This window comes from Bos indicus x Bos taurus, chromosome 5 (assembly GCF_003369695.1).
Source record: "Bos indicus x Bos taurus breed Angus x Brahman F1 hybrid chromosome 5, Bos_hybrid_MaternalHap_v2.0, whole genome shotgun sequence".
Taxonomy (NCBI): domain Eukaryota; kingdom Metazoa; phylum Chordata; class Mammalia; order Artiodactyla; family Bovidae; genus Bos; species Bos indicus x Bos taurus.
Window position 1 is genome coordinate 89,075,055 of NC_040080.1, and position 22,385 is coordinate 89,097,439.

At 41.3% G+C, this 22,385-nt stretch overlaps 1 protein-coding gene and 1 pseudogene across 1 annotated transcript; both read left to right on the forward strand.

Annotated features, from left to right (window-relative positions):
- The first annotated feature begins 306 nt into the window (after positions 1 to 306).
- Positions 307 to 2,646, forward strand: LOC113893570 (olfactory receptor 8S1-like). Its single transcript, XM_027543492.1, has 2 exons — positions 307 to 1,079; positions 2,484 to 2,646. The coding sequence occupies exons 1-2, from the start codon at positions 307 to 309 to the stop codon at positions 2,644 to 2,646; spliced, it is 936 nt and encodes a 311-aa protein (XP_027399293.1).
- Positions 2,647 to 9,218: 6,572 nt separating this feature from the next.
- On the forward strand, positions 9,219 to 17,987 carry LOC113893769 (annotated as a pseudogene).
- The last annotated feature ends 4,398 nt before the right edge of the window (positions 17,988 to 22,385 follow it).

Genomic DNA, 22,385 nt, shown 5'->3' on the forward strand with positions numbered 1-22,385 from the left:
CTATTCCCTTCATTTCCTTCTCCAGCCTGAATAATCTCTTTTCTCTTCTCCTTTCTTTTTAGGTTTGATTCTCTACATATTTCTTTCCCATTTTACACCTCCACCTTAGCCAATAGATTACTGCCCTGAGCTGGAAAGTGTTGATGAGGTCTGACATGGCAAGGTTGCCTCTGCTACACAATCCATCCTGGGTCAGCCCTGAAGCTTTATTCATAGCATCTCATCTCCAGACATTCTCTGAGACTCATAGCACACTGGACCATTCTTTTCTGTTCTTGTGCCTCTGAAGGGAATCTCTAATGCTCCATGGAAGTTGGCAACACAACCAGAGTCACTGTGTTTGTTCTCCAAGGACTATCCAACAACCCTCAGATCCAGGCAGTACTCTTTGTAACATTCCTGGTGGTTTACCTCCTGACCCTCACAGGGAACCTGCTGATGCTGCTGGTGATCAGGACTGACTCCCACCTCCACACCCCCATGTACTTCTTCCTCAGTCACCTCTCCTTCCTGGATGCTTTCTATTCCTCAGTCATTGTGCCTAAGCTGCTAGAGAACCTACTTTCCAAGTGGAAGACTATATCCTTCCTTGAATGTTTCACCCAGATCTCTTTGGTCATATTTTCTGGGGCCACTGAAGCTTGCCTCCTTTCAGTCATGGCCTATGACCGGTACCAGGCTGTGTGCCACCCCCTGTCATATGTGGTGACCATGAATAAGAAGATATGTATTGGCCTAGTGGGAGCCTCCTGGGCCATAGGAATGGGGACTGGCCTGCTTAACACCATCCTCCTGGCTCAGCAGCATTTCTGTGGTCCCAACCTCATCCGCAGTTTTGCCTGTGAGTTTCCTCCAGTGCTCCTGTTGGCCTGTTCTGACCCCTACATGAACGTTGCCTCCATCCTGACCACCATGGTGGTCCTGGGCCTTGGGACCCTTGTCCTACTCCTGGGATCCTACACCCATATCATCATGACAGCCTTGGGGATCAACTCTGCCTCAGGTCAGAATAAGATCTTCTCTACCTGTTCATCTCATTTTCTTGTGGTCACCATTTTTTATGGCTCAGGAGTTTTCAGGTATGTCATTGCTATACCTCCAGAATGTGGAAGTGGGATATTTTTCACTTGAAATTAATGGTGTTCTGTAGAACAGAGCACTGCAAAGTAGTAAGAAAAGAACTGCACAAGAATTCAGAAGTCCTGAGTTCTAGTTCTGGCTCTGCTGTGTGGAGTATTAAAAATTTATTTTCTTTCCGAGACCTCAGTTGTCTAACTCTGAAAAATAAGCTTATACAAGGACTAAAGGATTTCCTAATTTCATTAACCTACGTTTTGGGAGTTTTGGAAGGGAATCAGAGAGACCTTAGTAGGCTTTTATTCAGAGTTTGATAAAATATATATATAATATATTGTATTTGAAATAGATGCCATTTCTCTTTCCTACTGAAAGATGATGATCCAAAGCCTATTTGTCCTATAACTATTAATTAGGCAGCTACTTACAACAACTGCTTTGCACAATCAAGATCAATTTTAGTATGTGTCATACCACAAGATAAATGTTATTAAGCTCAATTTCTGATTTAAAAAAACTGAGTTTCAGGAGTAACTAGGTGCTTTATCAAAGTTGCCTGAACAAGCTAAGAATGGAGGCAAAATATAAACTGAGTCTCACTGGCTTGAAAACCTCAAGCTCTTTTCTACCACCTTTCTCTCAAACATAAACAGCTCTAGTCGATGAGCCCTTGCTTCCCAGGAAATAGAGTCACTAGTGGCCTGTGCTCTCTACTAGTGAATCTGGAGATGGATTTGCACAATTAGTCTTACCATTATTGGATTCATAATCATTTAGCATTCATATCGTGCTAAACATAGTTTTATCTTTCACTTTATTTACAGGTCTTGGCTTCTTTTCTAAGCCAAAGGTGCTAAATGTGCTAAAACAGACAAATGTTTGTTCCACTGAGCGTTAGAAAAAAAATGTGCTGTCATTCGGGGATAATTCAAGAGCCATAAATGTTGGGGAAAATGACAGCATTATTGGACTAGCATATAGTTTTGTAAGGAGCAATCATGACAAGATGGGAACATACAGTTGTATATATTTAAAAAAAAAGAAGAGAAAACATTCTTCATATTCTCAACACTTTGAAAAGTATGACGTACTATAGAAATGCGTGAAATCATTTTTAGTTCTCTTCTAACCTGGAGCACTTCATATACTGCAGAACTTCCTTTTTCTCCTTAGGGCAGCTCCTATAATGTTCAGCATAAGATCACTCATGTATGGAGGTATTTGAAGGCAGAAATGACTGACTTCTCATGATAATACAGTCATTTCTAGATGCTTCTACCAGTGATAGCTAATTCAACCCAGAGGACCCTCTTTGCAGAGTCTGGGATGGGATGGACCCTGGCTGCCTACAGCCAAGTATCTGTTGTCCTGAGCTCATTTTATTCCTTTGCACAATTCCCTTCAAGGTACATGACTCCAGCTTCTGGCTCAGCCCTGGAGCAAGTTCTATCTGTGCAGTACAGTGTGGTGACTCCACTACTGAACCCCCTTATCTACAGTCTGAAGAACCAGGAGGTGAAGGCGGCTCTTAGGAGGATGCTGGCCAGGAAGCCCAGGCTCACCTTCTAAGCCAGACTCTACTGCCTCCTCATAATAAGAGGAAAAGTCATGGGGAAGAAGAGGAGATAGAGAGCTTCATTTCTAAGATATCTCAGCATGAATTCTTGTCCCAAATGGAAGTCTTAGTTCCTCTGACCCTTGTGCGCTTCCCTAGTCAAGCAAGATGGAGAATTGATGGCATCCATCCACAGATGACCCAGTCACTACACAAGAAAATTTTCTCAAAAACCATATAGAGGAATTCTCAAAAAGTGAAAAATAGATCCACCAAATGTCCCAGCAACTCCACTTCTGGGAATAGAGCCAAAGGAAATGAAAATACTAACTCAAAAAGACATGTGCAAGAACGTCTGTGGTGATCCAGTCGTAAAGAATCTGCCTTGCAATGCAGTGGACATAGGTTCAATCCCTGGTCAGGGAACTAAGATCCCACATACAGAAGAGCAACTAAGTCAATGAGCTACAGCTACTGAGCCTGCACACTCTAGAGCCCATGAAATCAGCCCCTCAAGAAGCCTTTGGAGGGCAGTAAGAGAAGCCTGTGTGGGGCAACTAAATACACCCACGGCCACCTCAGCTAGAGAAATTTTGCACACCTCCATGAGCCTAGGGGCCACAGCAAAGACCCAGCACAGCCAATAAGTAAATAAATAATAAATATCTTTTAAAAATATATGAGCTCCCATGTTGATACATGTGTGCTCAGTCACATCTGACTCTGTGCGACCCTATGGACTGTAGCCCTCCAGGCTCCTCTGTCCATGGGATTATCTACCCAAGAATACTGGAGTGGATTGCCATTTCCTCCTCCAAGAGATCTTTACAACCCAGAGATCAACCCCCTGTCTCCTGTGCCTTCTGCATTGCAGGCAAATTCATTATCACTGAGCCATGCAGGAAGTCCCAAGTTCATAGCAGCATTATTTACAGTACCCAAGACATGAAAAGAATCTAGGTATTCATTAATGGATGAATGGATTAAAAAAGGTATGGATGAATGGATTAAAAAGGTATGGATAAAGCAATGGAATATTATTCAGCCTTAAAAATGAGGAAATTCTACCACTTGTGACAACATGGAAGTTCCTTGAAGGCATTATGCTGAGTGGAATGGGTCAGACATAGAAAGACAAATGCAATATGATGTCACATACATGTGGAACCTAGAGATCAACCAAACTCATAGAAAAAGATATCAGACATGTAGTTATCAGGAGTGGAGGGTGGGAGGAAGGTGATCAAAAGGTACAAATTTCCAGTGTAAAATAAGTATAGGGATGTACACAACATGATGATTATAATTAACACCACTGTATGATATACAGGGAATTTGTTAAGAGAGTAAATCCTAAGAGTTCTCATCACAAGGAGAAAAGATCTTCCTCTTTCTTCTTTCTTTTCTTTATATGATATCTTTATGAGAGCTTCCCTGGTGGCTCAGATGGTAAAGCGTTTGCCTACAATGCAGAAGACCTGGGTTCAATCCCTGGGTCAGGAAGATCTCCTGGAGAAGGAAATGGCACCCCACTCCAGTACTCTTGCCTTGAAAATCCCATGGATGGAGGAACCTGGTAGGCTATAGTCCATGGGGTCGCAAAGAGTCAGACAAGACTCAGCGACTTCACTTTCACTTTTATGAGATGATGGGAATTTTTTTAAGAATAGAGGAGTTTTATTTGAGCCAAATTTAGGGCTATAGCCCAGGAGACAGCCTCTCAGATAATTCTGAGAAACTTCCCCACTGAAGCATGATTTTTAGCATGATCATCTACCTTAACAGAAAAAAGAACATACATCAAACATGACAGGGGTGTATTCCTCAAGTGTCCAAAAAGAGACAGTTATAATCCATATACAGTGAGACAGCAGGACCCTAGTGTCTGGGAATGGAACCATATTTTTGAGGATGTTAATATGGATGTTGTGTGAAGGGAGTTTGTTATCCTTATTTTCAAAACAGACATTCTTTATCTCAGTGGTTAAAACAGATATTCTCTGTGAGTTTGACAGGCTGTTCTGGTTCAACAAAATTCAGGCTGAACCATGTATGGGCCAAAAATGCTTCCCCTTACCTCAATGTGTAAAAATATTCTACATCAGAGAGAACTCTCAGGATTTTCCCAATTAGTTGTTTTGAGATGATGCATATTAATTAAACCTATTGCAATGCATATATATATACACATATATGTATATATACATATATATACATGCACACATATGTGTGTATGTATATATATGCATGTGTGCTCAGTCACTTCAGTCATGTTCAACTCTTTGCAAGCTTATGGACTGTGGCCCACCAGGCTCCTCTGTCCACGGGATTCTCCAGGCAAGAATACTGCAGTGGATTGCCATATCTTCCTCCAATATATATATCTGTAAAACGATCATGCTGTATGCCTAGAATTTACACATTAATTTATGTCAATTGCTGCTGCTGCTGCTGCTGCTTCTGCTGCGCCGCTTCAGTCGTGTCCGACTCTGTGCAACCCCATAGATGGCAGCCCACCAGGCTCTCCCATCCCTGGGATTCTCCAGGCAAGAACACTGGAGTGGGTTGCCATTTCCTTCTCCAATGCATGAAAGTGGAAAGTGAAAGTGAAGTCGCTCAGTCATGTCCGACTCTTCATGACCCCATGGACTGCAGCCCACCAGGCTCCTCCGTCCGTGGGATTTTCCAGATCTAAACGTAAGACCAGAAACTATAAAACTCCTAGAGGAGAACATAGGCAAAACACTCTCCGACATACATCACAGCAGGATCCTCTATGACCCACCTCCCAGAATATTGGAAATAAAAGCAAAAATAAACAAATGGGACCTAATTAACCTTAAAAGCTTCTGCACATCAAAGGAAACTATTAGCAAGGTGAAAAGACAGCCTTCAGAATGGGAGAAAATAATAGCAAATGAAGCAACTGACAAACAACTAATCTCAAAAATATACAAGCAACTCCTACAGCTCAACTCCAGAAAAATAAATGACCCAATCAAAAAATGGGCCCAAGAACTAAATAGACATTTCTCCAAAGAAGACATACAGATGGCTAACAAACACATGAAAAGATGCTCAACATCACTCATTATCAGAGAAATGCAAATCAAAACCACTATGAGGTACCATTTCACACCAGTCAGAATGGTTGCGATCCAAAAGTCTACAAATAATAAATGCTGGAGAGGGTGTGGAGAAAAGGGAACCCTCTTACACTGTTGGTGGGAATGCAAACTAGTACAGCCACTATGGAGAACAGTGTGGAGATTCCTTAAAAAACTGGAAATAGAACTGCCTTATGATCCAGCAACCCCACTGCTGGGCATACACACTGAGGAAACCAGAAGGGAAAGAGACACGTGTACCCCAATGTTCATCGCAACACTGTTTATAATAGCCAAGACATGGAAGCAACCTAGATGTCCATCAGCAGATGAATGGATAAGAAAGCTGTGGTACATATACACAATGGAGTATTACTCAGCCATTAAAAAGAATACATTTAAATCAGTTCTAATGAGGTGGATGAAACTGGAGCCTATTATACAGAGTGAAGTAAGCCAGAAGGAAAAACATAAATACAGTATACTAACGCATATATATGGAATTTAGAAAGATGGTAACAATAACCCGGTGTACGAGAAAGCAAAAGAGACACTGATGTATAGAACAGTCTTATGGACTCTGTGGGAGAGGGAGAGGGTGGGAAGATTTGGGAGAATGACAATGAAACATGTAAAATATCATGTAGGAAACGAGTTGCCAGTCCAGGTTCGATGCACGATGCTGGATGCTTGGGGCTGGTGCACTGGGACGGCCCAGAGGGATGGTATGGGGAGGGAGGAGGGAGGAGGGTTCGGGATGGGGAACACATGTATACCTGTGGCAGATTCATTTTGATATTTGGCAAAACTAATACAATTATGTAAAGTTTAAAAATAAAATAAAATTAGAAAAAAAAAAAAAGAGTACTGGAGTGGGGTGCCATTGCCTTCTCCGTTATGTCAATTATCTCTCCATAAAATTAGGGGGAAAAGGTAAAAAAGATCTTTACAATTCCATCAGCCATTTCACAGCTTTTGCTTTTCCTCCCATTTCTTGCCCTTTCCACACCTCCTCTTTGCCTCTCCCTCACTTGTTTTACTATGCACAAAGTAGAAATGTGACCACTAGTAAATACCCCACTTCATTTCAGGAGAGTCCCATCTCAGTACTGAGACCTTCTTTGTTCCCATACCAAAAATTGCCTGGCAAAATCTAGAGCTCCAGAGTAACTTGGAAAGAAATGAAATAAAATCAGTGTGTCTCCTCTTGTCTTTGTCCTTAATAAGTAACACATGGAGTAGAACATAGCAAATAGTAAATCTTCAATAACTATTTGTTGATTATAGAGTGAATGAAGGATTGAATAGTAGACCTGTCTGAGGAGTCCATTCTCTTATATGGTCCTAGGAAATAAGAGGAATGGCACCCCACTCCAGTACTCTTGCCTGGAAAATCCCATGGACGGAGGAGCCTGGTAGGCTGAAGTCCATGGGGTCGCTAAGAGTCGGGCATGATTGAGCGACTTCACTTTCACTTTTATGCATTGGAGAAGGAAATGACAACCCACTCCAGTATTCTTGCCTGGAGAATCCCAGGGACAGGGGAGCCTAGTGGGCTTCCGTCTATGGGGTCGCACAGAGTCGGACACGACTGAAGTGACTTAGCAGCAGCAGCATCCACCTCTAAGGACTTTCTAGGTGGCACTAGTAGTAAAGTCAATGCAGGAGGCATAGGAGATGTGGGTCCAATACCTGGGTTGGGAAGATTCCCCTGTAGGAGGACATGGCAACTGACTCCAGTATTATTGCCTGGGGAATTCCATGGACAGAGGATCCTGGCAGGCTACAGTCCATAGTGTCAGAAAGAGACACAATTGAGCAACTTAGCACATATCCTCCTCTAAAACCTTGTCTAACAGATTCTGTATCTCCAATATTTAGTATGTTCTGTTAGTGTTAATGAAGTGTGAAAGTCTGTCAGTCCTGTCTGACTCTTTGCAACCCCCATGGGCTATACAGTCTATGGAATTCTTCAGGCCAGAATACTGGAGTGGGTAGCTTTTCCCTTCTCCAGGGGATCCTCCCAACCCAGGGATCAAACCCAGGTCTCCCTCATTGGAGGTGGATTCTTTACCAGCTGGGCTACAAGGGAATAGTGTGCAAAGAAAAATAATGAATGTGAGAGAAGGAGCATATGAAAAAAAAAAAATGTGTGTCCTTCATGACAATACGGATGTCAGAGGGAAGTACTATAGGAGAGATTGGGATCCAAAGAGATAAGAGTCCAAATTTGGGTTCACCACCCAAGGTCATCATCACAAGAGCTTGCATGAGCACTCTGACCCCCTCCCCAGAGTCTCTCCAACACCTATCTGACCCTGGACCATTTCAGATCCCTGACTTGGTTCAAGACCTGTTCCAGGTGTAGAGGAAAGAGAAGGAGTTAGAGAATGCAGAACAAATGCTCAACTGCCACCCCATCTCCCATTCAGCTCTCAAGAGAGTTCTCAGAAATACAACAGCAATTGTTCTATCCAAAAACTGACAGGTCACATCAGCCAAGACCACTTCCATGCCAGCTCCCTGACTTCTATCTGTTCTTGATCCTTTGACCCTCAAGCTAAGATCCTCTCTGCAATTGTCTGTTTCCTTCAGCAAAGCTCTCTGAAAATCATGGCCTCATAATGTGGTTCACTCACAGGAGAAATTTCCAAGATGGGGCTATTTCTCTGGAGAGGAAGGCTAGGGAGTGGAACTGAGTCAAACAGTCCCAGCTTCAATGGCGTTTCTGCTCTGCACACTTGGTGGAGCTGGTCCTTTACGTTTTCCAGAGCATATTTCTTCCTGAGGATGTAACTAAGGCAAAATAATAGTAGATGTGTGAGATCAGTGGAGGAATAGCCGTTTAATCCTGCCCTCACACACACAAACACACACAGGGATTATTCCTAAAACCCTGTTGACTTGAGGGAAAGCCTTTTGTCACATAATTAGGGAAGGAAGAGCATGGGAATACACTGGGTTCAAATTCAAACTAAAATTATGTGATGAATACCAAGTTGTTTCCTAAGTCTTAGTTTTCATTAAGAATAGGAGAGGGATGTCCTATTCCCCCCTTGCCTAGCACTAAATGTCCCTAAACAGGCTATGGGGACTTCATTAGGGAGTTGCTGGGCTTTGAAACAAGAGAAATATGGTCTGAATGCCAAAAGCCCTATTGCATATATAGGGTAGGAAAAGGGAATTAGAAAATATAACTTGTCTAATACAGAAATGGGGTATAAATTGGAGTTTTGGTAGGCTGGATTGTCAAAGCAGGAAAAGATCTCATAAAAATCACCAGACCAAAATCTTCATTTAAAAATGAGGAAAGTGAGCCACAGAAACAAAGATGACTTGCCCAGGTTTAGACCATCAGTAAGAAGCAGAAACAGACTTTAGGACTCATATCTCCTGCTTCTCCATCTTTCGCATTCCTTATAATCAAATTAGAATAAAGCTCTGCAAACATCCTCCTATAAACCAGAGAAGCAGCAAGGATGAGTAATACTGTGCAGGGTCCCAACCAAAAGGCCCCAAGTGTCCAGATTCTTCCATTACCAAGCTGTTCTTATCTATTCATTTATTTTTATTAATTAATTTTTATTGCCGTATAGTTGCTTTAAAATGTCGTATTAGTTTCTACTCCATAGCAAAGTAATCAGCCCTACATACACATATATCATTTCCCTTTGTGATTTCACCCCCATTTGGGATACCACAGTGCATTAATTAGAGTACCCTGTACTATTCAGCATGTTCCCATCAGTTGTCTATTTTGTACACAGTATCCAAAGTGTTTATGTGTCAACCCCAATCTCCCAATTCCTCCCACCCTACCCCTTTCTCCCTTGAGCTCCATACATTTGTTCTCTTAAGTCTCTATTTCTGCTTTGGAAATGTTGCAGTGAAAAGGAAAAAAAGAGGAATGAGTTTTTTTCTTTCTCTTTGCTGAGAACAAAGAAGATAAAGAGAGCAGTGAGCAGGACCGAACATTCCTAGTGTTTTGTTTTGTTTTGTTTTGTTCACTTTAACTGCTCCTAATTCTGCATGTCTATAACTAAGTTTGTGTTTCTGCCCCTAACTCTGCAGGAGCTACACTTCACACCTATTTTCCTTTGTCTCTATGCTCAATACAGCCTGTATATGGTGTTTACCCTTACAACATCCTTCCCCTTGTTAAATATTAGAAAGAAGGCCACAGAGCCACTGAACTGCTACACTCGATTACTGCATTACAGATGCCAGCCTATGGCTGCTTTTGACAAGATCCTAAAATGCTTGCTCCTCATCAAAGATTCCTGACTGGGAACCCTCATCTTATATAAGCCTCTAGAATCTTCATGGAGTGGGAGCACAGTTCCTGAGGCATGAGCCTACTATACTCCCCCCTCTGCCAGCTGAGAACTAAATCAACTTTCTATTTCCAAACTCTGTCTCCATATTTTTTATTCAGCTTTGGTGGGCATAGAAAGCCAAGATTTTGGCCAGCAACAGAAATAAAGTCATCTATACCATTTTTCTAGATGACAAACATATGAGAAGGTGCTTAACATCACTATTTACTAGAAAACTACTGTGAGGTACACCGTTACACATGTCAGAATGGCCTTCATCAAAAAATCTACAAACAGTAGGCACTGGAGAGGGTGTGGAGAAAAGAGAAACTCTTACACTGTTGGTGCTAATGTAAATTGATAGAGCCACTGTGGAAAACAATATGGAGTTTCCTTAAAAAACTAAAAATAGAACTACCATATGACCCAGCAATCCCACTCCTAGGTATATACCCAGAGAAAATCATAATTCAAAAAGACACATACACCCCTATGTTCATAGCAGCAGTATTTACAATAGCCAGGACATGGAAGCAACCTAAATTTCCATCAACAGAGAAACAGATAAAGAAGATATGGTAGATCTAGATGGTAACCAATTCGTGAAGGGTATTTTCTTATCTTAGGGGTAAGGAAGTACCTCAACCCCCCTCAAGTCACCCATTTCAGATTCTTGGAGCCCCTGCTCTTCCTGTCCTTTTCCCACTCCACATCTCTACCTGTTAAAATCCCACCAATACTTCAAAACGAGCTTAAATTCACTCTTGTCATGAATCTTTTCTTGAGCCCTTTTGCTCACAGCCTTCCACCAAATATAAATTATCTTTCCTCTTACCAATACTCAGGGCACATTTCTAACTTCTCTCATAATATTAATGATACTATATCTTGTATTATAAATATTTATTAATGTTTATCTTATGATTCCTACTAGTCCATGAGGGAAGTGATGTTTTTAGCCAGCTTTAGATCCCCTCCAAAGTTCTTTGAATTATGCTAGGTGATCAATAAAACTTGGTTGAATTGAATTGATACAGAAAGGAATCTCCATCATTGAGATGTTGTAAGTTCAGCCTATTTCTTCTCTGGTAGAGATGAAGGTGGCTGTGACCCTTGGCCATCTCCGCCTTTCACCCCGTTTCCTTCCTCTCCCTCCAGGAAGAAAATAACAACCAGCCACTCAAAACCAAGCCCTTTATTTAGGACACAGGACACTATTGTAGTGGAAGTGCTACTGGGGGCACTGAGCAAGAGTCAAAAGTCTCAGAGCACTGTTTACAGATCCCTGGAGAATAGTCCTTGTATGTCCAACAACATCATTAGAGGGCCCAGGCTCAGAGACAAATCTGCTTCAAGGCAGTACAAAGAAGCAAAATGAGGTAGCCAAAGGGCAGAGGAATTTCAGGGACAGAAAGACAGCAAAAGTAGCAAAGACAGCAGGTGTTCACAACTTCTCACAGAGCCACTGATCCAGCTTCTCAGAACAGAGTGCTTTATGGACCAACCTGATCATGAAGAAGGAGACAAGGATTTTAGCTCAAACTCCCACTCAGTTTTATCCCCAGGAGGGCTGACGTGGAAGTGTGGGTGAAAATTACAGACACAGACTTTCCTAGCCAGGTGGCAAGGGACACTGAGCCACCTAGTGGAATAAGGTCCATTTTCTTAAACTCCAAGAAAATTGTAGTGCAGTGGTAACAAGGGTTTGTCTTAGCGCTTAGAACTAAACAAGTCGAATTAGATGTTCAAGTCCAGGTGAAGGAAATCCTGGGACTCAGTCCTCTATTAAGGAATCCTTGTTAGGAAAATTGCTAAACAGTGGTGGAGTAAGTGGGGCTTGAAAATTGGAAACCTGAGTCAGCTTGATGAGTTTTGTTTTGCAAACTATATTGTAGCTTAAAACCAGGAAATAGAGAGAAAGGGGTATGGTGCTGGGACTAAAGGGCTGAGAAGAGGGAGAGGAAGTGTAAAATAGAAAATAGAATGGAGACTCACCGTAGTTAATTCCCACTTTATCCAGAATCTTCTTGACATGCAGAATGTCATCAGTAAGGTCATCATCCAGGATCTCTGGCAGGAGTTATAGGTGGAAAAAACAAGAGAGCTAAGTATTACCCAGAAAGGTAATGAGTTTCCCTCTTCCCTGGTCCTTCTCTCAATTAGAGGCTTAAGCCTGTTTTCCTTTTATGTGAGCAATCCAATACAATAATGCCTCCCCCTCGGTAAAGACTCCCTTCCTTTCTCCAGGGCATCTCTGGAGGAATTATCAACTTCATCAGCCGACTTCCTCTGAAAACGCAGAGTATTAGACTTCAAGATCCCCAAACAACTCAGATCATCTATCCAGGAACTTTAAGGGACTGTCTGGGGATTTGGTGATAATGAAAATTTCTAACAGCCTCTTAATAATATCAGTTCAAGTCCCACACTTGATGTAGAGTCCTAGACAATGAAACCAGAGGTGCGCTTGACACAGAAAAAAGAATTTATCCCAGAAGTAGGCAGTCTTAAAAAAGAAAATCAAAGTTGGCTGCTGTCTCATTGTATTTCACTATGCGCACTGTTCACTGAATCCATGGTAGGCAAGATGTGAGCTGGGAAGCTGGAAGAAAACTCAAGGAGCTGTAGGAACTGCAGACACGTTTGTTCTCTCCTGGCTGGCACAGCAGCTGCAGCAGCAGACGCACTGTATTCTCTCCTCTCATGGCTGATCCAGCAACATAACCATAGGCAGTCACACGGAGCCATAAGGCAGCCTCAAGGACTTCTCAGATGGTGCTTCTATAAGCATATCACACAAAGTAGCCCGTGACCAAGTGAGTACCTCGTGGCACGCTGTAAATGATCTCAGCTGTTACATAGCCATGTATTTACCAAATGTGGGGCGAGAGAGCCTGACCACCATCTTGGCTAATTTGCTCTCTCCCTACAGATACTCACACTTCCCATTTTTACATGTTAATACAAAAAACACTGAATAAAACACTATGAGATTGGCATAAAGATATACATAGAGATGAATGAAATTGAAGGGAGATCACAGAAATAAACCCACCCATCTATGGTGAACTCATTTTAGACAACAGTCCACAACATTAAACTGGGGGGAAAATGATATTTTCAACAAACAGTGCTAGGCAATTGGTTATCCACATGCATAGCAATGAAATTGGACCCTCTCCTCCTTCCACATACAAAATGTAACCCAAAATACATAAAAGGCTTAAATGTAAGAAGTGAAATTACAGTCAACATCCAATATCCACAGGGTTCACATTTATAGAGTTCATTTAAAGCATACAGAATTTTAAAAAATATTTGTACATTATATATCTGATAAATCATTATCCAAAGAATCTCAAGAATGTTTACAACTCACCAACACAAAGACCAAAAAAACAATTATAATAATGGATAAATGACTTCAATAGACTGTTCTCCACACAGGTCATACAAATGGTCACCAAGCCATAAAAATATGTCAAAGATCATTAGTCATGATGGAGATGCAAATTAAAACCGCAATGCAGCAACTGCTTCACATATTCTAAAATGGTTAAAATAAAGAAATCTAAAAATAACAACGGTTCACAACAATGTAAAGAAATTGGAACCTTCAAACATTACTTGTAAAAATAGAAAAGGGTGAGACCTACATTTGCAATGTGATGTGTTAGCCTCTCATTCACGTCCAACCCTTTGGGACCCTATGGGCTGTATCTCATCAGGTTCTTCTGTCCATGGAAATCTCCGGGCAAGAATACGGGAGTGGGTAGCCAATCCCTTCTCCAGGGAATCTTCCCAACCCAGGGATCAAACTCAGGTCTCCTGCAATGCAGGCAGATTCTTTACCATCTGAGAAGATGGGCTTACCACCAGGGAAGTCCACATTTACAATATAAATATATAATTAGTATATTGTTCAACAACTCCATCCTAGAAATATACCCCAAAGAATTGATAACAGGTGTACACATATATTGACAGCAGCACTGTTCACAATAGCCAACAGGCAGAAACAATGCAAAAGTCCATCAGCGGGTAAATGAATAAACAAAATTGTGCACATCTGTAAACAGACGTATTATTCACCATAGAGGGAGTAAAATAAAAGAATAAAGTCTCTGTGAAAAACAGTATGGCAGTTCTTCAAAAGCTTAAATATAGAATTAACGTATGATCCACAAATTTCACATCAGGGTACATACATAAAAGGTTGAAAGCAGGGACTGGAACAGGTATGGGTACACTCATACTCATAGCAGCATTAACCACAAGAGCAAAAGGAAGAAGCAACCCAAGTGTCCATCAATAAATGAATGGATAACCTAAATGTGGCATTCACAAAGGAGTATAATTCAGCCTCAAAAACAAAGGAAATACCAACACATGCTACAATATTAACCTTAAAGTCTTTATGATAAGTGAAATAACCCTGTCACAAAATGACAAAAATATATGAATCCACTTGCATGAGGTATCCACTGAAGTCAAAGACAGAAAGAAGAATGTCACTGCCAGGGACTCCGGGAATTAGTGTTGAATAGCTACAGAGTTTCACTAGTGAAAATTGGAATGCTCTGAATGTGCTTGTTGGGGATATGGTTGTACAACAATGTGAATGTAATTAATCCCAAAGAACTGTATATTTAAAATGGCTTGAATAGTAAATGTTTGTATATTTAGGCACAATGAAATAAATGAAAGAAATACTGATACATGTTACAACATGGATGGACGTTGAAAACACCCCATGTGAAAGAAGCCATACAGGAAGGACATCAGTGTTGCGGATGACCTGGATGTGACAGAAACAGTGGGATTTTTGTAGGTAGAATCTACACCATCTCCTGCAGGAGACCCAGAGCCACTTCAGAAACCAACGAGTGCCTGCTTTTATAGGAAATCCAGAGTCAGGTCAGGGGCCAAGATCCTCGCAGATTGAACCTGCAGCTGCTCCTGCAGAGGACACAGAGCCAGGTCAGAAACCAACACGGGGCAGGTTGAACCTGCTCTTGCTCTTGCAGGAGACGCAGACCAGGTCAGCGTATAGAACTCCTCATGGAGAAGCTGCTCCTGCCCTGCATTAGACCCAGAGCCACATCAGGAACCTTCCCCCCTGAAAACTGAAAACTGCTCCTGCAGGAGACCCATGTGGATTCACCACTGCTGCAGGGGAACCTGCTCTGGCTCCTGTAGGAGACTCTGGGCCAGGTCAGGAACCAGTGCCCTTGCGGGTTGAACTGCACCTCTGAAGGGAGACCCAGAGCTATTTCAGGAATCAGCACCCTCAAGGGCAGATTTGGATCTGCAGCCACCATCACTTTCAATACACATCATCAACCCTCTCCCGCTCCTTCATCCAAACTTTACTTTTCATCTCCGGTCATTGTTTGTGTTACAGTTTTTATTGTTTTGTCTTTCATATTATTTACAGCATTGTGTATTTCGTGTTTTAAGTTTATAACAATACAATTTAAGCCTTTTTAATATTGCCATTCAGGAGCATTAAATGCATTCATGATACTGTGCCACCATCATCACTGCCTAGTTACTAGTTTCTACATTTTATTCCCCAAATAAAACCCTATATCCAAAGAATGCAGCTCCCGATTCCTCCTCCCCCAGACTCTGACAACCATAATCCTCTTTCTTCTCTGTTTCTTTTTTTAACTCAATTTATTTGTTTTTGGCTGCCCTGAGCTTTCATTGCTGTACGGGCTTTCTCCAGCTGCAGCGCATGGGGGCTACTCTTCGTTGTGATGCACAGGCATCTCATTTCAGTGACTTCTGTGGAGCACAGGCCCTAGGGCTTGCAGGCTTCAGTAGCTGCGGCACACAGGCTCTGTAGTGTGGCTTGTGGGCTGTAGAGCACAGACTCAGTAGTTGTGGTGCTCAGACTTAGTTGCTCCTTGGCATGTGTAATCTTCACGGACCAGGTAATCACACCAGTGTCTCCTGCACTGACAGATTCTTATCCATGTACCACCAGGGAATTCCTCTTTCTTTGTTTCTTTACCTATTGTCAATGTTTCCTATAAATGAAATGATTAAAAATGTGGCTTTTTGTGTCTGTCCACATATTTTAAGAAATAACTGGTTACTTTTTATTTTTATCTGAAATAGCATTTTTGTTACTTGAAAGAGGAATTCAGATGCATTACAGATGCGATGTACAAAATGAGATTTTAAACATAGGAAATATGGGCATAAAATTGGGATACACTCTGCTGTTCTAAGTGTGACACCAAATGATATGATACATATACTCCTGTAAAAGGAAACACGTGACTACAGAAGGTATGGAACAGAAACAGCCTCACAAGCATAGAGAACAGACTTATGGTTGCCTAGGAGTAGGAGCGGGGTGAGAGTCGAATTGGGAGTTTGGGACTAGCAGATGCAAACTATTATAAAGAGAATGAATAACAACAAAGTCCTATTGTGTAGCACAGGGAACAATATTCAATATCCTATGGTAAATGATAATGGAAAAAATGTTAGGGAGATGCTCAAACTCACTAGTTATTAATATCATAATTTAAAACAGCAAAGAGATGACACTCCACACCTGATAGATGACCAAATATTAGTTAGTTGGCAAGTATTTTGTGATAGAGAAACCCACAAGGATTACAGTGAAAGTTGCAACCTCTCCAGTGAAGTTGAAAGTCACTCAGTCATGTCTGACTCTTTGCGACCCCATGGACTATACAGTCCATGGAATTCTTGAGGCCAGAATACTGGAGTGGGTAGCTTTTCCCTTCTCCAGGGGATCTTCCCAACCCAGGGATCGAACCCAGGTCTCCAGCACTGCAGGCAGATTATTTACCAGCTAAGCCACCAGCAACCTCTCCAAGGCATGAGTATTTGATCAAACTATGCCTACACATAATTATGTCCCAGATACTCTTCATCTGGGTAAAATTCTCAAAAATATTGCCATATAAGTTCTTAAGGAAATATGTATTAAATGTTTATTGCAGACAACTCTGTTCAACTTTCAGTGTTCCACACTCTTGGCCTGAACTTCCTCAGCTTCCTTTTTGCCCTGACCGCCTCTTTCTCACCTCCTCCAACAACCATAGCATCCAGGGACTGGGCTGAGCAGGCAGCAGAATTTTCCAAGAAATAATTTCTCCAAGATGTCCAAATCTGGTGAATGTCTCATGATGAGAGCTACAGACCGACAGTGCTAATTCAGACATGGATCAGAGATCCAGCCACTCCAGAGCCTGAAGAACAAGTGAGAAAACTTTCTGCTGCCCAGGAGAAGAAAACCACCACACTCTAGCAAAACCACTGCTAAGTTATCCACTAGCACCATAAGAACTCAGCAGGAACTAGCTGAGATAACCCTTGATTCTCCCCCTCCTAACTGCCATGCTGGGCCAATGGAGACAACACTGATGAGTGGAGATCGACTACACTTGGCCCACCAGGTTCTGTGTGTGAAGGTGACATGTTCTTTCTGGATATACATTTTCATCTTATTGTCCACACCAGTGGTTTCTCTTTAATTTTTATTTTATATTGTAGTATAGTTGATTAACAATGTTGTGTTAGTTTCAGGTGTACAGCAAAGTGATTAGTTATAAATATCCATGTATCTCTTCTTTTTCAAATTCTCTTCCCATGTAGGTTATTACAGAGTAGCGAGTAGAGCTCTCTGTGCTACCCAGTAGGTCCTTGTGTTCTGCACCAGAATCTATTATGGCAACATCAACAGTCCAGGAGTCATCTGTCTGTACATCCTTAAAGACAACTGGAGTACCTTTGACTATTTCAAAGGTTTTGCTGTCCGTTTGTTGTCTTCTGACTGACTGCAACCCTGTGGATCCTCTGCTCAACTGCATATACATTCAGTATTTGATCAACAGAGCAGAAAATGACAAGAGAGCTGGACAGTGGACCAAGAGATGTACAACGTAATTCTCATAATTTGTGCGCAATGTAAAGGAGCAGAAGACATCTTCTCATGATGCTACAAATGTTTATGCCTTTTATAGTATGGAGTCTATGTAGATGTTACACTGACTCTACTCTGCTTTTGTCCTTTGAAGGCTGGGAGACTCCCCAAAACATAAATGCTATCAAGAGTACAACTTTGTAGCTTTAGATTACTTATGCTTAAAATGCCTACTTGTAATTCTTATTCCTTTGATATATCAAAATGTATTTTGCAATGTACTAAAGACATCATTATCTTTATGAAATTATAAAAGACTAAGAATTATGTAAGTTGTTTTAAACACAGCTATATTTCTGAGTTTGTGGTTCATGTTCTACAAAAAAAAAGAGAAAGCTTTACTTTTTACTTTTAACAGTTTGTAATGAGGTGTCCTTTTACCCCTTTGTAGCTCAGAGAGCACCTGATGTATCATCGCAAACATAATAGACATGCTTCTGAAGGCACAAAAAAATTTATTCTTGTAATATTATTTTTGATGGTGGGAAGCTGAAGATAATTGGGCTTAGTTAGGAAATCTGTTTTAGGGGGGAAATGGCTAAGCTGTTGTAGAAGAGATCCCAAAATAAAGTGAATCAAACAAAATAAAAGATTATTTTTTCTTTTCAGTCCAGAGACGTACTGAATAGTCCAGAATGAAAACCCAAGTTCCTCCTATATTGTTCTTTGTTATTTCCTAGGGAGTTATTCAGTCAACCATCATTCAGTCCTTATCCATGGCAAAGACTGATATCTAATATCATAGATATCTTCAATATCTATCCTTCCTTTTTACCTTTGAGTAGTAAAATATGTCCATGTTTTAGACACAACTATTCATGTAATACAGAGACCACATTTTTCACTCCCATGAGGTCAAAGCAGTCAATGAGTTGATAATTATTGAAGCTAGGTGATGGATAGAGAGGAATTATTACACTATTCTTTTTATTTTTGTAGATGCTTATTTTTCCATAATAAAAACTTTCTACCACAGTTAATGTTTCAAAGTTTTTTAACTTTTTTTAATTGACGTTAGTTGATTTATATGTTGTGCCAATCTCTGCTGTACAGCAAAGTGATTAAGTTATACATCTATATATGCATTTTTTAAATGTTCTTTCCCATTATGGTTTATCACAGGATGTTGAATATACTTCCCTGTGCTATGCAATAGGACATTGTTGTTTATCCATCCTATATCTAATAGTGTGTATCTGCTAACTCAAAACTGTTTTAAAGTTTTTAACTTATTTGGATATTTTCAGTTCAGTTCAGTTGCTCAGTCATGTCCAACTCTTTGCGACCCCATGGGCTGAAGCATGCCAGGCTTCTCTGTCCATCACCAACTCTCGGAGCTTACTCAAACTCATGTCCATTGAGTCAGTGATGCCATCCAACCATCTCATCCTCTGTCATCCCCTTCTCCTCCCTCCTTCAATCTTTACCAGCATCAGGGTCTTTACCAATGAGTCGGTTCTTCCCATCTGGTGGCCAAAGTATTGGAATTTCAGCTTCAGCATCAGTCCTTCCAATGAATATTCAGGACTGATTTCCTTTAGGATGGACTGGTTGGATCTCCTTGCAGTCCAAGGGACTCTCAAGAATCTTCTTCAACAACACAGTTCAAAAGCATCAATTCTTCGGCGCTTAGGTTTCTTTATAGTCCAACTCTCACATCCATACATGACTACTGGAAAAACCATAGCTTTGACTAGATGGACCTCTGTTGGCAAAGTAATGTCTCTGTCTAGGTTGGTCATTGGAGAAGGCAATGGCACCCAGAGGAGCCTAGTAGGCTGCAGATCATGGGGTCTCGAAGAGTCAGACACGACTGAGCGACTTCACTTTCACTTTCCCTTTCATGCATTGGAGAAGGAAATGGCAACCCACTCCAGTGTTCTTGCCTGGAGAATCCCAGGGACGGGGGAGCCTGGTTGGCCACCGTCTATGGGGTCGCACAGAGTCGGACATGACTGAAGCGACTTAGCAGTAGCAGCAGCAGGTTGGTCATTGCTTTTCTCCCAAGGAACAAGCGTCTTAATTTCATGGCTGCAGTCACCATCTGTAGTAATTTTAGAGCCTAAGAAAATAAAGTCTGTCACTGTTTCCACCATTTCCCCATCTATTTGCCATGAAGTGATGGGACCGGATGCCATGATCTTAGTTTTCTGAATGTTGAGTTTTAAGCCAACTTTTTCACTCTCCTCTTTCACTTTCATCAAGAGGCTCTTAAGTTCTTCTTCACTTTCTTCCATAAGGATGGTGTCATCTGCATATATGAGGTTATTGATATTTCTCCAGGAAATCTTGATTCCAGCCTGTGATTCATCTAGCCCAGCATTTCACAGATGCAGATGTACTCTGCATATAAGTTAAATAAGCAGGGTGACAATATACAGTCTTCACGCACTCCTTTCCTGATTTGTAACCAGTCTACTGTTCCATGTCCAGGTCTAACTGTTGCAATAAATAAAACAATTAATTTTGGATAACATGATAAACTTGTACTTTCTTTTATCATTAAAATATCTTTAATACACTTCTCAATTTAAAATACCTTCAATATCAGTTTTCATGTTATATCCTTTATTATTATCTTTCTATAATCAAATATTATTTAAAATATAAGAGAGGAAAAGGAAGGAGAGAGGGAAGAAGGGAAGGAATTCCAAGATTTACAACTAAGAAATCTTAGAACTCTGTATTTTAATCTTTAGAAATAATTGGCATGGACAAGTACCTCTTAGATAATGCAACTCACTGAAAAAAGTAATACAGGGAAGGAATTGTTGGCCCTGGAGAATTCATACAGATCAGAGCAGAACTCCTGCTTAATGGACTCTCCAGAGACCACCATCACTCTCCAAGGCCTAGAGCTGAGATCAAGTCCCTCTGGCCATTGTTATATTGGAGGCTGAGTCAAGAAATCTTTCTGTTGGACAGAAGGACTATACGGATATTTCCTTGCTGAAAAGCTCCACCTCTGCCTCAATTGTCTAACTCTGAAAAATAAGCTTATACAAAGACTGAAGTTTTCTTGTTTCCATTAAACTATGATTTCAGTTCAGTTCAGTCACTCAGTCGTGTCCGACTCTTTCCAACCCCATGAATCACAGCATGCCAGGCCTCCCTGTCCATCACCAACTCCCAGAGTTCACCCAAACCCATGTCCATCGAGTTGGTGATGCCTTCCATCCATCTCATCCTCTGTTGTCCCCTTTTCCTACTGCCCCCAATAGCTCCCAGCATCAGAGTCTTTTCTAATGAGTCAACTCTTCTCATGAGGTGGCATCTTCTGAAAGAATGACAAAGTTCAGGGAAGCCCACCAAGTCCTAATCATATCTCTGGCTTTTGCTGGTTAGAAAGGATGCCATTTAGGTATCCTCTACTGAAAGTATCTCTTGTTGGCTGAAAGAGACCAAGTGAAGAAAATTGCCCTTCTCATTCAATTCCATCTTCTTCTAAAACTATCCACTCTGGGAACTTGTGAGTGTACAAGCCATAAACAGTAACTGCATCCTCATTCATCACCCTCCTGAGTCACCCTTTAAGGGGAGAGGGGTGACCATGCTATATTCCTTTGCTCTACACGAAACCCTCTAACTTTTTATTTTATCAGGTGTTCTGTACAGTCTTTTCCTTTGCTTTTTTTTTCCTTTTCCATCTCTGTTATGCACAGAAGGTGGTCCAAATTTGACTTGGCTTCATCCAAATCCCTAGTAGCAACTCACAGAAAAACATGGTCTTCGTGGGCTCTAATGTTAAGTTCTGATGTTATAGTGCAAACAGTGGACATTATAAATTCACAGAAGCCCTTGAGTAACTGATGTGCACAGCCCTTGCCTCCCATCTAAGGACTTCCTCTTGCCTGGCTTCCATGAAACCAGACTACTCCTGTGCCAGTTCTGCTTGTGTTGACACAGAAAGGGAGAGGGTTTCCATTTAGTAACAGAGAAACCCAAGGAATGTTGTTCCCAAATTTTTTTTTTAATATTTATTATTGTTTATTTATTTGGCTGCACTGGGTCTCAGTTGCAGCAAGCAGGATCTTCAACCTTTGTTTTGTGACATTTCAGATCTTTAGTTACAGCATGTGGGATCTAGTTCCCTGAATAGGGGTTAAACCCAGGCTGCCTGCATTGGGATTGCTGAGTCTCGGCCACTAGACCTTAGAATTTCTAAGCTGGAATGGATTTTAGGAACCATTTGTTTTTCCCAGAATTTTTTTCTTAATGAGAAACCCAAGGAAATTATTCATGAACTTAGTGACACCGAAAGGTCTTGTGGCATCATCAGCTGTCACAATCCCTCCAGCAATCATTCAAACACGCATCACGGACCGTCAAGCAGGATGGTCGGTCAACATCTTTATGGCTTA